The 18,526-nt window shown below is 38.6% G+C and overlaps 1 protein-coding gene across 1 annotated transcript in view; it reads right to left on the bottom strand.

Annotated features, from left to right (window-relative positions):
• Positions 1–18,526, bottom strand: part of ENTHD1 (ENTH domain containing 1) — a 93,243-nt gene that overhangs the window by 8,606 nt on the left and 66,111 nt on the right. The window contains exon 5 of the mRNA XM_060113950.1: positions 4,075–4,470. Within this exon, the coding sequence (XP_059969933.1) occupies positions 4,075–4,470 (396 nt within the window). The remainder of the gene's footprint in view (positions 1–4,074; positions 4,471–18,526) is intronic.

Genomic DNA, 18,526 nt, shown 5'->3' with positions numbered 1-18,526 from the left:
TCCAAAGAGTTTATAACATCAGACCTGGAGCCTTCATGTAAACAAATATTTCTTAAAAGAAAACCAGGAAATAGGTACTATCTTCTCTATCCTCCATCATCTGAGACTAGCCATCCATCCTAGCCTCATCATTTCTTGAATTCCTCAACCACAATGACCTTCAGCCTTTCCTCTGAGTATTCCCTAGAATATGTCATCACTCACAACTGCCCTACTCTGAAATCTTGTTTTCCAAGATTACTTTTCTTCTCAATTACTTCCAGCCTTTTAGATTCCTTTTACATTCCTTTTAATACATCTACACTTTGGTCTCATTGAGACAATAGATGCAACGATCCTTCTATTTTCTATCAGTGCCTCCTGGTTCTGGTTCCTTTCTTGTCCAGTCTAGAATCCAAGGATCCATCACTTCAGCCACTTTCTACCTACCCCCTTGCCAAAACGTCTTCTGCCTTACCTGCTACTAATTCCTAATTCAGGAGTCAGCAAACCTTTTATATAAAGGACCAGAGAGTAAATCTTTTAGGCTTTGTGGTACATACAGTCTCTGTTTGAACTACTCAGCTCTGCTGATGTAGCATAAAAGCAGCCAAAGACAATATGCGAGCTGAGTAGTGTGGCTGTTTTCCAATAAAACTTTATTTACAAAAACAGGCTGTGGACCAAGAGGCTGCAGTTCCCCAATCCCTGTCCTAATCCTATTTCAATTTAAATATCTACCCTTTTCATTCCTATCCCTGGGATGCTCAGCACTACAGGAGAAAAGCACAGGTGGATGCAAATCTGGACTACAAATTACTACTCCTTCGTCTTCTCAGTGTCTTATCAGCTCCCTCTTCCATTCTCTAGAAAGAATGGAAGAAAACAGTTGTATGTTACTTTTCAAATTAGAATTAAAAATAAAATATATAGTATTTTATATTTACCCACATATTTATAATTTCCAGTGTTCTTTTTTTTTTTCCATGAGTCACTGGGGTCTTCCCTTACACATACAGTTTAGCGGTCAGTCAAAGATTTGGGCAGAGTTTATAAATGGAATCTGAGACTCCATCTGAGTCTCCCTCCCTTTCAGGGTTTCCCTCATAAATTTTCAGCTTCTCTGCCAGTGCTGAACTCTCTCTTTGGACATCTCAGGCCATGTGAACTGAAGAGTACCCTCAAGGTATTAATTTCAGTTATTATATTTTTCAGCTTTGGGATTCATGAATTCACTTGATTCTTTTTTTATAGATAGTAGTATTCTATTCTGATGAAATTCCCCATCTTTTCTTCTGTTTTCTTGATTACATTAATCATAATTATTTTAAAGTACCTATCTTATAACTTCAGTACCTCGATTATTTGTGAGTCTCTTTCTGTTGTCTGTTTTCTCCTGTATTTCTGGTCATTTGTTCATTTCCTGGTATGCCTGGTAATTTTTTGTTGAATGTCAAACATTATGCATGAAAAATTGTAGCAGCTCTCAAGAAAGGATTTCATTGTCTTCCAGACACTTTGCTCTAGTTGAAGTTTGGTTTCAGCATTTGGGAGGGCTGTTCTATTTCTGGCTTGTCCTTACTCCTAGAGTGTACTTCTGATGCTTAGGGTGTAGCCTGTTAGAGAGCCCAGCTGAAAGCACAGAGTATTTACCAGAGCCCCTACAATTTGGCATATCCTGAACTCCAACCTCTGTCTCTTAGTGCCACAAGATTATGAGAATCTCTGATTAGCTCGTCAGCCTCTTCCCATTTAGGCTGGCTAAACGGGTTGGATGCTTCCCATTTCGTTTCTCGGCATCTTATCCAGAACATTAGCAGTTTAGCAGCAGGCAAATGTAACAGTAAGAAATTACACAAAGACTTACCAACTTTTTCTCTGTGATTCCCTCCCCTCTGGAATATTGGCCCCTTGAGTCCCTGACACCTTGGAAGTCCCAAACTCCAACCCTACCTCCCAAGCTCAGTGAGACTGTGGAAAGCCCAGGCCTCTAATTTTCCCTCAGCTTCTATCATCCTGCTCTGCTAATAAGCAAACAATGCAAGCGGGGAAAACTGAGGTGAATGTGGGACCAACTAAATGTGAACTAGTTTCCTACTCTTCTCACATCACTTCTGACACCAAACGTGTGGGTTTTCCACACGAAGGATTTCTCCTGTGCTCTGTGGACACCCAATTGGGTGTCCTACAATTTAATTCAATTCTGACACTAACTACCCAGAGTTAGTGCAGACCCCAGAGATTAAGGGCTTAAACACTCAAGACTGCCCCCCATTTCAGACGCCAATTGCAAGTTCAGGCCTCCTCTATTTCTGATCTGTTGACTATAAATTGAAGGATCCCATGGTCCCCTCCTTGGGTTTGATAATTTGCTAGAATGGCTCGCAAAACTCAGGAACATGCTTTACTTACTATTACTGGTTTATAAAGGAACAGCCAAATGGAAGAAATGCGTAGGGCAAGGTATGGGATAGGGGCACAGAGCTGCCATGACTTCTCCAGATGTGCCATCCTCCCAGAACCTTTATGTGTTCCCCAACCAAGAAGCACTCTAAACCCCGTTGTTTAGGGTTTTTATAGAAGTTCCAATACGTAGGTATGATTGACCAAATCACTGGCCCCTGATGATTAACTCAGCATCCACCCACTCTCCTCTCCCCACAAGTCAGGGGTGAGCTTGAAAGGGCTTATTATAAATAACAAAAGATGCTCCTCTCTCTCCTATCACTCAGGAAATTACAAGGGTTTCAGGAGGTCTGTGCCAGGAATCAGTGATGAAGACCAAATATATATTTTTTATTATATCACAATATCACAATCCTTTCTCCTAGGATCCTGACCCATCATGTGTTTTCTACCTTGGTTGTTTTACGATGACTTCTAATAGTTTTCCAGCTTTAACCAGTATTTTTGGTGGAGGATTAGACTAATGCTATCTACTTCATTTTAAGTAGGAGAAGAAGTCTTCCTTGTTAACTGGTTTTAGAGGAACTTCTTGCTAATTTTTATAATTAAATGTACTTGGTGCACAAGCAGTGACCAAAATTTATTTTCAATTTTCTTTTTGCGGTATTTGTGAAAGAAATGAATCAAAATAACAACTTCCCAGGGGACAGCCATGCACATAAACTAACATGGCCATCATAACCAGTACTAACTGGGTTCTCCATCAGCAGTCTCAGCAGAAAAGTTGATCTGGTGACAAAACTAAGAATTAGTCTTATTTTTAGGCTATTCAATTCAAAAAAGTTCTGGAAAGAGCAGTAAGAAGAGTGTTTTGTTATTCACTGGCCTTACTAGCACCAAGATAAATTTCTTTAACTTCAACATTTTGTCTTCCATTGTTTGTATTTATATTGTACTTCTGACCTGAATTTGAGGCAGTTTAAAAGATTTATATTAAAAACTTTATATTTATATGAGTTAATTAGCATTATCATATATAAGAATCAATAAACTACTTAGTCTTTGAAAAATGCACCAGCAAACAAGTTATTCTTTTACTAATTAACTTTACAAAAGAAAGTGTAATTATAAAAATGTAGGATTTAATATCTGATGGCCAACGACCTGGAATCTCAGCTGGCTTTATCCTTTATCATCCAGTCTAAAGAATACTGCAACCCTCTTAATGTTTTGTAAGACAGAAAAGGGAAGAGATTCTCCACCTGTTTTTGGAATCAGTATACAACTCTTTTCAAAAAGGGAAAACACACACACACATGCATGTGTTCCCGTGTGTGTGTGTGTGTGTGTGTGTGTGTACATACCGATATACATACTAAACAATTTTTTTCATATAGTTTTTTAATAATTAGCCTAAATGTTTAACAGGAAGCTCTTCTTTAATGCTAGTTCTAACTTGTTCTGCATCAAAACTGTTCAGAATGTGTGCTTCAATCAAGCACGTGTAACCCACAAAGATGAACTGCTATTAGCCCTTTAATAAAAAGGGACTTTCCCAGCTCAAGTACCTCTCTTAATACCAATGGATGGAGAGTAAAAAGAGGGAACAAAAACAGGAGACAGAAAGCAGAGAAAAGTAAAAGAAGAGTACTTCAAAAGAGGTTTTTTGCTTGTTTTTTGTAGACTCACCCCATGTGGTTAAGCTCTTGAGGTTTTCATCCTCCTTCTGAACCAGGCCGGATTCTGTTCGTTTCTGATGGTCCTTACTGATTACAGTCTCTTTCACTGGGTCAAATGTTTTGAATGAGGGAGAGACAGAGAGTGTCTCCACAGAGCCCTGGTTATAGAAAGTAGACTCCGACTTTGATATCCTTAAATCAGGGTTGATGAACTCTTCTTTACTAGATGGCCAAAATGCTGGTAAAGTTGTCAATGTTTCAAAACTTTTTGCAGCTGGCTGCTTTTCTAGAGACGTTTGCAAAGGGTTTTCTATTACAATATTTGTAATGGTACTGTCTGATTTCCTGTCGAAACTCACACTTGTCTGCAGAGATGGGCTTTTTTCTGAGGGAACAGGCACAGCATCTGTGAAGTAACAAATAAGAGCTGTAAACAAAAAATAAAACTGAAAATACTCTATTTCAAATTTACTGCATTTTTAATAATTGGATTTTTTTTATGCCATAACAGAATTCTCTCCTATTTAGTCGTTTCTACTTTCTTACTATGTTTCTATTCTGTCTATATAAAGTATACCCAAGCTATAATTGATGCACTAGTCATTTGGTGGCTGTCTTCTCTCTCTCTCTCCTCACTGAAGCCAAGTCAAGGGAAGCTTCAAATAACTTGTCTTTAAATATTTCTCCCTTCACCCACTTATCTGTCTCTGAAACCACTATATTTTTAGTGCCTTCAAACCTTCATCTCTTACAAGATAAACTAGAGAAAATATGCCACATCATACTGGTCTAGCCTTACAGAACCCCCAGCTACAAAAAAGCCTTTTTCCCCAGAAATAAAAAATGTTTTCCCACCCCAGTGTCTATACAAAGCCTGTAAAAGAAAATCACTCTCTTAGATAGCAACCTAATTTTAATAATAAATCTCTGTGGGAGAAAAAAAGCAATTTTCCAGAGCAGTTGTGATGATTACTAAAATGTAAGTTCCATCAGGTCAGGGATCTTTGTCCCTTTTATTCATTAATATTACCAAAGTACCTAGAATATAACAGACAAAGTACCTGGAATACAACAGACAAATAATATTTATTACAAATTGAAGGAATTGAAAGAATGGAGAGGATCTGAAATTTAGGGTGGGTCTGATATGGAAATATTACTGAATATGAATTATGAGCCTGGTCCAAGTTTCTAGATGCAAATTGTTATCAACACTGTCAGTGCTACGGACTTGCTCTCAAATAGTTTCATCTGAAGTTGGATATGGAAAGAAAGAAAACTGAGAGAGGGCAAGAGGAAGACTGTCTCATTTGAGCTCCCAAAAGAGAGGAGGCAACAGGAATTAAGTAAGTTGCTATCAAGTGTTTACATATCACAATGTGCATCACAACATGCCTCATAGTGTGCAGTGAGATGCTTATTATCATCACTTGCAGGCTCTGAGTTATTATAAAGAAAAACAAATTTTCTTTGACTCTAACCTTCCTTTCCATTTTCATCCACAGTTGGAGGCTAACCTGGGCAAAAGTGCTGCTGGTTTACCACAGAATCAGACAGTTCAAGAAACCTAAATCATTACCTCTACCAGGAATTCCATTTTTCCCAGCCCTCTCATCTCCAAACTTTTTCATCTTTTAAAACTCAATTCAACTCTCACCTTCTCTATAAAGTTTGCCCTGATTTTTTTTCCTCGCCTTATCCTATTATTGTTTATCTTACCATATCCTGTTTGGAGACCTGTGAGCAGTGGTAACACTTCATCTTGTTAACTACAAGTCTGGCTGCCTACCTGAAAACAGGCTCCTTTAGGAGACCTTACTAGTTTTCTTTATACCGCAGCACACAACAGTGCCATTCCCATAGGATGTGTTTGATAAGTGCTTGTTGAGTGAAAAGCCAAACTGAAGCACAAGAATAAAAAAAGGTAATGCCTTTGTTTTTTTAATTGAATATAGTTTAACTACTTAATAACTTCTAAAATATTCCTGATGTGCATATGATCATTATACCTAGTTGATAAACGTTCTTTAAAAAATTAATATATTCTTAGTAGAATACGAGATCAATGGTATCCCAAAGTGCATGTGTACATCACCAGATTGACATAAAAGCATTCCTAAAAAGTGAATTTTAGTTAAATATTTTTCCATTGACTTTCATTTTTCTTAGGAGGAAACTCTTTCTATAAGTAATGAAATCATCTTGAAATTTAGCAATATGTAAACTAAGATAATTCAAAGTGACACTGACTTTCTGGTGACAATATTCGTAATAACACTCCATCGAAATCTCAGAATTGGGATGTATAAAGTCATCTGTATAACCACAATTTTAAAGTTTAGTACAAAAGTTTAAAATTACAAAAGAACAAAAAAGAAAATCTTAAAATTCAACGAAAAAAACCAGACTGGAGTCATTATGTTTCTATCAGCCCCCTTTCTCAATAGTCCAGAAAGAACAGAATGCAATCTTCTGGTTGCTTAGACTTTTTAAAAAACTGATAACCTTTTAAAATGAATAAAATACTATGATCTAAAAGAGAAAGCACAATGACAAATCAAAAATAATGATTTTAAATGCACAGATTACTTAAAAGAAAAAAATCTTCACTTAACCGGAAAGCTACAGAGGCCTGAAGATTCTAGACAGCAAGTTGTACTGGGTTTCTCTGCCATCAGCTGTGTTTCATCCCTGCTCTTTCTGTGCAACGTGCCAAACTGATCCTCTTCAATTTAATCTCTACTTTAGTTATTTAGAGTTCACGTTAAAAAAATCCTGCAAAAATTCCCTCTTGTTTCAGTGACAAAGTCTACATGCCTTGGGTTTAAAGGCCCTTCATTGCTTATTTTCTATCGTTACTCAATAGGAAACTAACTCTCAGTCAGGCCATTCTCTTGGTTGCTCACACACCCCATGTTCATTCAGGTCCCTTTATCCTCATTCTCCGTGTTATTTCATCTTTCTTTAGCTTTATTACCATTGATTTCTCACCCTGCACTCCAACACTGGAACACCCTCCCCGTTCTCTGTCTATTTAAATCCTACCTATTCCTCAAGGCCCTTCTCAAATAATTACTACTTCTGGAAGCTATTTCCAGTCATGTCTATCGCTCAATCCTAATCCTTCCCTTCTATGAAATAGTATTTATTTCTGTAAACTCATTTTTTCACTGATTTGCTGTATAGAGCCTATCACACACCATATTATGCTCCTGCATTCTGACTTCATAGCCTCCACCATGCTTTTGCCTATAGGAGGTGTGCAAATATTTGTTAAATTTAATAATTCCTTAATTTGTAAATTATCTAATATTAATTTTATATGTTGACTTTGTGTATAACAATGCATAGTGTATGTGGAGCCTAAAAATAAGAATGATCAATGATCAATCAAGAAACGCTTGTTGAGCACCTACTGTTTGCACTGAAGTGTATTAGATTTTAGAGACATACTTAAGAGGAAGTCATAGTTCTAACTGTCAGTGAACTTAAGAGCAAGTGTGTATTTTATTGAGATAGATAAGCAGATAGGTAGAAGGAAAGAATATATATACATACTTGCATGCATATACACACAAAGTGCCAAAGACATAAAAATAACTAATAATACAAGTTACCAGTTCAATTTCACAATGTATAGGAGACTGCAGCTTCTCAATAAATGAGTGAATATAAAGAATACATTTGTTTAGCAAATGGTCTTTTTCATGGGAAAAAAAGAAAGTATTTGTATATTCGTATACAGATTTATATAACGTAAATTAAACATGTTTCAGTTTGGGTTCCCCCAAAGGCAGACTCCGAAAAAAAGACTTAGATGCAGGTAGTTGATTTGGCTGGTGATCCCAAGAGCACAAGTGAGGGAGTAGGAAAGGTAAAACAAAAAAGGGGCAAAAGCCAATAAACTGTATTAATTACCAGATTATTATATATATATATATATATATATATATATATATATACACACACACACACACACACACATACACACATATATATTGTGCTGAAAGGAAATGAAAACTGTCAATGCAGAATTCAATATTCAGCAATAATATCCTTTAAAATTGAAGGCAAAATAAAAACATATTCAGATGAACAAAAACTAAGAGAATTAATGGCTAGCAGGCCTTTATAACAAGAAATGTTAAAGGAAGTACTTCAGGTTGAAGAAAGATTATTATACCAGATGGGAAGTTGGATCTTTGGGAAGGATAAGGAGTGCTAGAAATGGGAAATATTAAGGTAAATATAGAATATTATTTTTTCTCTTAATTTCTTTAAAATATATGTGACTATTTAAAAAATTATAACACCGTGTGTGAAGTATTACAACAAACGTAAATATAATTTATACTACAATTACGGCATAAATGATGGGGTAGTAAATTAGACCTATATTGTTGCAAGATTCTTACATTTTATGTGAAGTGGTGATGCAGTGGGACTGCACAAGGTTCTGGATATATAAATTAATCCCTAGAGAAACCACTAAAATTAATACAAAGAGGTATAACTAAAAATCCAATTGATAAATTAAAATGGAATTCTAAAAAGTATTGAATTAGCCCAAAAGAAGTCAGTAAGGAAAGAACAGAGGAACAAAACACAGATGGGTCAAGCAGAAAATAAAATAGTAGACCTAAATCCAACCATATCAGTGTTTTTTTCAGTCATATTTTCCAGACTGGATAAAAAACAAGATCCAATTATATGCCGTATACAAGAGACACAGTTTAAAAACAAAGTCACAAGTAAATTGAAAGTAAAAGGATTTAAAAAGACATACCATGTAACAATAAGCATTAAAAAGCTGAGTGGCTATATTAAGATCAGATAAAATAGGCTTCAAGACAAAGGGTATTATTAGAGAATAAAAGGGACAGTTCATAATGACAAGAGTCAATCATCTGGAAGATATAAACATAATATGTGTATGTAGATGTATAACAGAGTTTCAAACTAAATGAAGCAAAAACTGATAAAGTTAAAGAGAGAATTAGACAAATCCAACCAAATCACAGTTGGCAATTTTGATACCCCTCTCTCAGCAAGTGACAGAATACACAAAATATCAGGATACAGAAGACATAAACAACACTATCAACTATCTTGACTTAATCAACATCTATAATGCACCACACCTAACCACTGCGGAATACACTTTTTGGTAAATTTGCAAGTATACATGGTATGTTTACCAAGATAAACTATATGCTGAGCCATGAAACAAATCTCAATAGACTTTAAAAGCTTGAAATCTTATATTAACTTCTCTGGCCAGTGGAATTGAATTAGAAATAAATAATAATATATCCAGAAAAAACTCCCCAATATTTGGAGATTTAAAAACACATTTCAGGGAATTCCCTGGTGGTCCAGTGGTTAGGACTCCGTGCTTTCACTGCCTAGGGTGCGAGTTCAATCCCTGGTCAAGGAACTAAGATCCCACAAGCCGTGCGGCACAGCCAAAAAAATAAATAAATAAAAACAAACTTCAAATGCCCATAGGTCAAAGAAGAAACTCTGTTAAAATAACTGGTGCTGAGACTTCCTCTTCTGGCTAAGATGGAACAGAGACTGGATTTAACCTACTGCTTAAAACAACTGAGAAACTGGACAAAATTAATGAAACAGTGTTGCCAGACTGTGAACTTCAGGCAATACCGGACAGTGAATTCTGAAAGAAGGAAATAAAGAAGGTGAGCCCTAAGGATTTTCCCAGTGTACTGCCTGGAGAGAGTTTTCAGGCCACAGAGAAGGAAGTGGGAACCCAGGGGGAGTGCAGTAGTATCCGAATTGAGATGGTGCTGGGCATCTGCGGAGGCCCAGATGATAGGAGTGTGTAGGGCAGAGTACCAGAGAAACCTCTGGAGATCTGCTGACCAGTGCAGGCAGGTAAGGAAGCTACCTGAAGCTGGGGCATGCACCTCCCGAAAGGAACAGTAGGTGTGATCTTCAGAGCTCACACAGGTGGGGAGTTCATGCATCCACTAGCCAGTGGGAGACCTCATCATTCACAGGACACTGGTTAGAGTAACACACATTGCTGGTGGGAATGTAAGAGGGTGCAATTACTTTGGGAAACAGTTTGGCTGACCCAGCATTCCATTCCTAGGTATTTGCCAATAGAAAACAAAATTTAAGTCCTCACAAAGACTTCTTCATGAATGTTTTTTTGTTTGTTTGTTTGTTTGTTTTTTTAATTTTTTGGCTGAGCCACATGGCACATGGGATCTTAGTTCCCCGACCAGGGATCAAACCCGCACCCTCTGCATTGGAAGCGTGGATTCTTAACCACTGGACCGCCAGGGAATTCCCAAGACTTCTGACAGACAAAATCTGAAAACAACCCAAATGTCCCTCAATAGGTGAGCGGATAAACAAATTATGGTATACCCATACAATGAAATATCACTCAACAATAAAAATGAGTGAACTACTGATGCACACAACTTCAAAATAATTAGGCCAGACAGTGAAATAAGCCAGACAAAAGAGCACCTACTGTATGAATCCATTTATATAAATTCTAGAAAATCCATAAAATCTATAATGACAGGGAGTAGATTAGTGGTTACATAGGAACAGGGAAGGGGCAAGGCAGGGAAGGGCAGGTGTAAGGATTACCAAGGGCACAAGGAAACTTTGGGGGTGATGAGTATTATCTTGATTGTGGTTGTCATTTCATGGGTATATACATATGTCAAAACTTATCAGATTATACACTTTAAATATTTACATTGATTGTATGATAATTATACCTCAATAAAGCTGCCAGAATCATAACTGGTACACCGTTTTGTCTCTTTACTGGATTCTGGCTGATACAGTACTTTAGGTAAATTATTGCTATATCTTTAAATTAAATGCTCTAGGGCTGGGAGAGAATAGAAATAAGGAAAAGCAACCAGGAGACCAGAGAAATTCAGATTCTAAGGTTAATTTAATACCAAAACAAGTACCAAGAAACTACACATTCAGGCACTGTGTGAGGGTTTAGAGGTACAAAGATGTCAAAGAGGTTCAAGGAAGTCTTCTAAAAGAGGTAGTGTTTGAGCCGGACTGAAAGGAGGAGAAGTCAACCAAGATGAGAAAGATGGGAAGGGTGTCCAAGTAGATGGGACAACCTCAGCAAAGCCATGAAGGTTACAGACAGCGTGGGGTGGGGGAAAGCAGGGCAGATACAAACCATTCGGTGGTACTAGAGCAAAGTGTGTGGCAGAGGGGAGGAGTGAAATCTGGAGAGAAAGGAAGGAGCCAGGGCCAGGGGACCTCATGACTGACAGGCAGGAGCGATGAGGAAGAAGGAAATTGGAATCTCAAGACACTCCTTGAAACTCATTCCTCTGTGGTTGCTTCAGCTGAACTCTGCTGGTGCTCCTCCATCTCACTAAGCAATCTTTTCAATGTTCTTCCCTGGCTCTGTTTCCTCTAAAATGTAGACAGTTATCTTTGGCCCCTTTCTTTTCTGCCTCTGCAATACCCCAGGGCGTCACCTATTACCATACTTAAAGGAGGATGAGATATATCACCTGTAAGCAAGTAATTCACACATTTTAATTCTCAGCTCTGACTTCTGCTGAGTTTCAGCTCTAAATACATAGTCATCCCTCTGCACAGGGCAGTCTCACTACCCTCCAGCCTCCTCATCCTTGGGTGTTTGTTCTACCTCTATTAATATGACCATGAACCTCCCAGTCACGTGGGTTATTTTGGAGCATAGCTGCTCCCACAGCCTCTAAAAGGTCTCCCTGCCCTGTCCCCTCAGTTTAATCTGCATAGCACAGCCAGAGTGACATTTCCAAACATGAAAATCTGATCATTTTCTTTCCAATACTTCTTCAAACTACTTAATATGGTTTACAAGGCTCTTCAAAAATCAGTCCCCATTTACCTCTCAACTCCTTTTGTACTACTTTTCCTAAAACCGTATGATTCTGCTATGCTTAACTTCTCCCGGTTCTTCACATTTACCATGCTCCTTCCAGGCACCAAGTCTTCACCCACACTGTTCCTCCTGCCTGAAATGCTCTTCTCCCTCTTTATACCTGATTCCAGCTTCCAGGGTGATGGCCATTAGGCAGACATACACTTTCATGTCTCTCTGGTTCTGCTCATGCTCTTCCCTCAGTCCAGAATATCCTCACCCTTACCCTTCTCTATCAAAAACTATTTCACTCTTCTAAGCTCAATTCAAATACTACCTCCTTTGTAAAGTCTTTTCTATATACTCAGAGTTAAAATGAATCCCTCTTTTCTTTGCTTTTGCATAATACAATGTGAATATTCTTATTTTCACTTATGATTTCAAATATTATTCATTCATTTGACAAATATTTATTACGTATTAGTATGTGGCAGCCACTAAGCTCTGGTATCAGCAATAAGCAAATTTGTGGTTGACGACCTGTTAGAGCTTGTTGACACCTCTGGCACCCCTGGAGGTTCAACACCCGCTCAGGGCGCACATCCTGTTCAACTTGTTCAACCTGTAACTGACCGGTGGAGTACCTAAACAGTCCCTTGATAAATGTTTGTTCAAGGAATCATTATCTGGATGATCTAGTCATTAAAAGGAACTTGATTATAGGGCAGGAGAAGTCTTAGAGGACATTCTAATTCAGTCCCTTTGTGATATACAGGAGAACCTGAGACTTCCAGAGATTAGGTGACTTGCCAGGATCACATAATGATTAAAGGGCAGAAGTAGGACTAGAACTGCAGATTCCTGATTCTAAACCAATGCTCTTTTTAGGGGAGCAGAAGAAGGACTAGAGTGTGGAAGAAGCAGCTGCACCAAGTACTTCTTTCCCACAGTCGTTGTAATGGTGCATAACTGTGAAGTGACTGGGTTCAGGCCATTTGTCCCCGGGGCTGCCTTTAGGGATGCGGGGCCTTGTAGAGGGGGACAGAGTTAAGTTGGCCTGTGTATCTGTGCCTGTTTGTAGTCTCCCAGGAAGGGATGTGGGGTAGATTTTTTCTTGGATTCATATAAAGAATGAACAGCATTTATGGAAAATTTTCTGAAGCCCAGGAGAACCTGTGGGGATTTGATGGAGAACAGCAAAATGTTTGTCTTTTTATGTTTGAACACAAAGCACATAAATGGATACTCTGTAAACACTAAAGGGTTTGTTTCGTGAGGGCTTCCCAACCTTCTCTGGGAGAGAATTTCTCTGAATTCCACTGAAAAGGCAGAGAGGAGTACAGAGTGAATTAATTTGGTTGGCTTGCTTTATCTGGTTTCTCATTTTCTTTCAATTTAAACCTGAATGTCAAAAAGCTTTATTCTCATGTATATATCCAGCAGACTCCTGGATGGAAGCCCAGTATTAATTATGAGACTGTACCCAGTCTCTTTACTGCACAGTGATTTACACCTGCTAATATACTTGATTAATGCAAAATAGGACCTTGAAATGTCAGTCATATTAAAGCTGGTTTGGATATTCTTGACAGTTATCTTTAGGAAGAAGCTTATTCCCTATGTAAGACATCAGACAGCATATTTAAATGCAGACTATCACCAAAATGCCTGAAGCAAGGGAAAAAAAAAACCCACCAACAACACACCTCCACGCTTTGAGCCTAAGGACAAAAGAGAAATAGCTATGCTGTCGAAGGTACTGAAAATGTTTTTGCTAGTTCGGAGATGATGATGAAATCATTTTTAAAAGAGAACATCAGATTTAATTCTGAGTTGAGAGACTTTGCCTACAGATAGGAACATTCCCATACTGGTAACACTTTTTCATTTTTCAATAATTCCACTACCTTGTTTCAGGTACTATAATCACTGCAAATTATTTTATATTCTATTATATTGTGAATCTAATAATGGGTGTTATATTCCAACAGAGCTATTGCTGTGATCAGTTCTCCTGTTAGTCTGATACATAGTATCCAATTACAGCTACAAAGCAGAGCTATTGCTGTGATCAGTTCTCTTGTTAAGTATGATACATAGTATCCAATTACAGCTACAAAACAGAGAGCTGGCATGCATGACAAAAGATGGAGGCCAAAATATGTCTTTCTGTAGTTTAAAACTGTGTAACTGAAGGAGCTTCTACTTTAGTAATTATGTTAATCAAAGGAAATAGGACCTGAAGATAATAAGGCATATATACAATGGAATATTACTCAGCCATAAAAAGAAAAATTGAGTTATTTGTAGTGAGGTGGATGGACCTAGAGTCTGTCATACAGAGTGAAGTAAGTAAGAAAGAGAAAAACAAATACCATATGCTAACACATATATATGGAATCTAAAAAAAAAAAAAAGGTTCTGAAGAACCTGGGGGCAAGACAGGAATAAAGACGCAGATGTAGAGAACGGACTTGAGGACACGGGGAGGGGGAAGGGTAAACTGGGACAAAGTGAGAGAGTGGCATGGACATATATACACTACCAAATGTAAAACAGATAACTAGTGGGAAGCAGCCGCATAGCACAGGGAGATCAACTGGTGCTTTGTGACCACCTAGAGGGGTGGGATAGGGAGGGTGGGAGGGAGACGCAAGAGGGAGGAGATATGAGGATATATGTATATGTATAGCTGACTCACTTTGTTATAAAGCAGAAACTAACACACCATTGTCAAGCAATTATACTCCAATAAAGATGTTAAAAAAAAAAAGATAATAAGGCCATTTTGCTAAGCGGCCACAGTTATAAATTATTAACATGGAGGGGTGATTTGAATTGCTTATTAATATATTGGTTTAAAGTAGACAGGCCATTAATTTAAAATGGATATTTAATGTGAAAGTTAAATAACATGTTTGACATGAAAATCTTAATATATGTACCTTACAATATATACATAAAGCCCCAAATAATCATAATAAGTTAGAATAGCTATACTCTCCATATGATCTATGATAAGTGTGTGTACGCATATGTGTATGTGTGGGTGTATATACACACAGTTGTAGGTCCTGAGAATTTTTTATCATATATCATTATATTTAACTGCAGTATATATTATATCCAAGTATTAACATAAAAAAACATATTTGGAAAATACAGCTATGAAATATGCCAAGTATATTTACTACTTCTTTCAATATAAATTTGAGATAATGGTTTAGCGTCTCACAGAAAAATAGAGATATGGACACATTTAAAATTAAGGTGCTTTTCTTTAAAAATCTTCAAGCGGGACGGCTGAAGACTTTCAGGCCATGAAAATGGATCACAATGAATGGATTATAAACTAGGTAGACACAGGATGCTCATTATTAAATTTTACATCATAGTTATGGTTCCAACAATAATAAAAACTATAATTTCCCTCAATAGATTATCGTTATCAAAACTGAAGCTGGGAGCTTCCCTGGTGGCACAGTGGTTGAGAGTCTGCCTGCCGATGCAGGGGATGCGGGTTCGTGCCCCGGTCCAGGAAGATCCCACATGCCGCGGAGCGGCTGGGCCCGTGAGCCATGGCCGCTGAGCCTGCGTGTCCAGAGCCTGTGCTCTGCAACGGGAGAGGCCACAACAGTGAGAGGCCCGCATACTGCAAAAAAAAAAAAAAAACAACAACTGAAGCTGGAAATGTCTTCGGGAAGCTGGTGATCATTACCTATGTCCATTTTTCTGTTTTTTAGACTAGAGTTTAAGTGGATCTGGTCTCTGGCATGCTAAGGTCTCCACGTGCTACAGGGCATACTCTAGGCTGACCGAGATGGGCAGGTGCCTGAAGTGTTTGTGACCATCCAACCAAATCTTGTAATGACAATAAAACCCTACAGGTGACTCCAGGAGAGTAAAATACTAAGCTAAATTGGATCAGAGGTTTAATTCTGACATGAATTAAATATACGAGATGTTTGAAATGGTACCTGGCCCACAGTAAACAAATCAACAGGCACTGTATTTTGGGACAGTCTAAAGAGGTGGCATTACGAGGGAGTCCCCACCACGGCCCTGCCTGGAAGCAGACTGGAACCTGAACACACCAGTACTCTCCCTTCTCCCCAGAAATTTCTGTATTCACAGACCATAAGCACGATGCATGCTCTTTGTATTCACTGGTTCTTGGTATTTGAGACCAAGAGACCTGGTGTGCCGTGGAAAGATGACGATGAGGTGAGGAACTACAGTTCTCAAACATTTTCCCCATTAGATGTACAGACCAATAATAAACTTTTTTACCTCAGTACTGAGTAAAAATCATGTCTAAGTCTGCAATACTGCAACAAACCTTTAAATATCATTTAAATTGTGAATTCAAATGAAGTGCTATTTCTCATAAAGCATGAGTGCTCTATTACTCAAGATAAGCATACACACAAAACCCTGACCTATTAAAACTTCAAGTATTATATAATCTATGTCCCTTTGGAAAACACCTTACTGAATACCTGATGACAGGTACCTTTTCTCTTCCCCCAGCAAAGGGGGATGGTCCTTGTTCTTATAGCTCTCTGTATATATATATATATATATATATATATATATATATATATATATATATATATATATATAAATATAATTGAACTATAATTGATGTACATTATGTGAGTTTCAAGTGTACTACATAGTGATCTGACATTTGCATACATTATGAAATGATCATCATGACAAGTCTAGTAATCATCTGTCTCCATATAAAGTTATTACAATATTATTGACATATTCCTTATGCTGTATATTACCTCTCCATACCTTATTTATTTTATAACTAGAGGTTTGTACCTCTTAATCCCCTTCACCTATTTTGCCCGTAGCTTATATTTTAATAGTATGACTTACAGCACCATATTGGAATTTATCTATTAATGTTTCATTTGCTCTTTTTATTCCAGCACCTTCCATATATTATCATTCATTCATTTATGCAACAAATATATTGAGGATGGATCATGTACTATGCACTGTGCCTGAAAATACAAAAGCCAGCAGAATTAGACCAGCAAAGCCTTTAGACATTGTTAATTCATCGGAATTACAAAACACAGAAGACAAAATAACCACAGACATATTTAATTTGTTTAAAGAAATAAAAGCTTGAAAAGATAATGAGAGATTATAAAAATAAAACCAAGTAGATCTGACAAAGATCCAAGTAGACTTCTCAAAATGAAAAATAAAATAACTGAAATTTAAAAAATAATTGGTTGATTTAAGCAGCAAATTAACTCCAGTTGAAGAGAAAATTAGGAACTGGAAGACAGGTACAAAGAAATCATTAAAAAATACAGCACAGAGATCAGAGAGAAAGACAATATGGATGTGAGGAGTGAGAGGGGCTACATCCCATCTGACCAGAATTTCAACTCTCCTTCCAGTCTCCAGTCACCTGCCCCATGACGTGCCAGTCATTCTTAAGTGCGTGAAAGATTCCCCAGCACACCAGGTGCTGTCCCACCTCTGCGCTTTTGCTCTGGCTGCTTTTTTACTTTTCTTTCCCTTCCGTCTTCTGGAGGTCGACTGGAGGAACACAGCTCCCGCCTCTGAGCTCAGCTTCTCACAGGTGTTGGAACAGAGGCAGGGGGTAAGGGACAAGTGTCTGTCTCTTCCTCATCTGGCCCCTGTCGTGGTCACGTATCTGTTGGTGGCTGTCGCTTCTCTGGCTAGGATGGCCATCCAGGCCCCCTGTACGGCAGGCACCCCACGCTGGCTCTCCTGTGGGGTGAACTCGAGTGTGCCCTGGGGAGCCCCCACTCCCGAACGTGGGCCGTCCAGGTCTGGTTCGGCTCCTTCCACCCACGCCCCTGCTGCCCGCCCCCTGCAACCCCACAGACTCTCAGTGTAGCACCTCAGGTCTGACATGCATTAGAATCCTCTCCTCCTCTCCTCTCCCAGGCGACTGAGAGAAAAGTCACACTGTAAACCTATGCTTTTCAAGCCGCCTAGGTCCTCAGGAGTGCCCACAGACCCTTCTGCTTGTCCTCAGCGCTCCTGTTTCCCTCAAAGACAATTCCAAACCGTCACTGCTCTCCTCAAGCACTCCTGTCAACCTGAACTTCTCTCTCTCACTTTAGAAGATGAGCTTCTCCCTTATTCATCAACAAAAGAGAGACTTAAAGCTGATCCGCTCAGCCTCTCACCTGCTGAACTGCGTCCACAACCAGTCCTACACCTTCCCTCAGCCCTTCCCCGCCATGCCCACTGGGCCTGTTCTGCCAGCCGTGCCCCTGAGACCCCCACACAAGTCACTTCCTCTCTTTCTTGTTGCAACTTCTTTTTTATTAGCTTTCTCCTCTCAGCGCAGAGGAGCCCAGTCTCTTCTACTGTACATACTTCTTCTCTGAGCTCCTCTGGTTGTTGTTGAATCTTTCTCCTGCTCCCCTCGCCCAAACACACTGAAAATTGATTCTTTTTCCCCCCCAGTGAATTCACTTCCTTCTTTCCTGTTCACTTCGTTCAAAACGCTATACTCTGGCTTCCATTCTTACCCCTCTCTCACCCCGAAGTGGCCCTCTGAGAGGCTAGCGGTGGCCTCTTAATTGCTGAA

Source organism: Mesoplodon densirostris, chromosome 11 (assembly GCF_025265405.1).
Source record: "Mesoplodon densirostris isolate mMesDen1 chromosome 11, mMesDen1 primary haplotype, whole genome shotgun sequence".
NCBI lineage: Eukaryota > Metazoa > Chordata > Mammalia > Artiodactyla > Ziphiidae > Mesoplodon > Mesoplodon densirostris.
The sequence above is the reverse complement of the archived record's forward strand: the minus strand, read 5'-3'. Positions and strand labels throughout refer to the sequence as shown.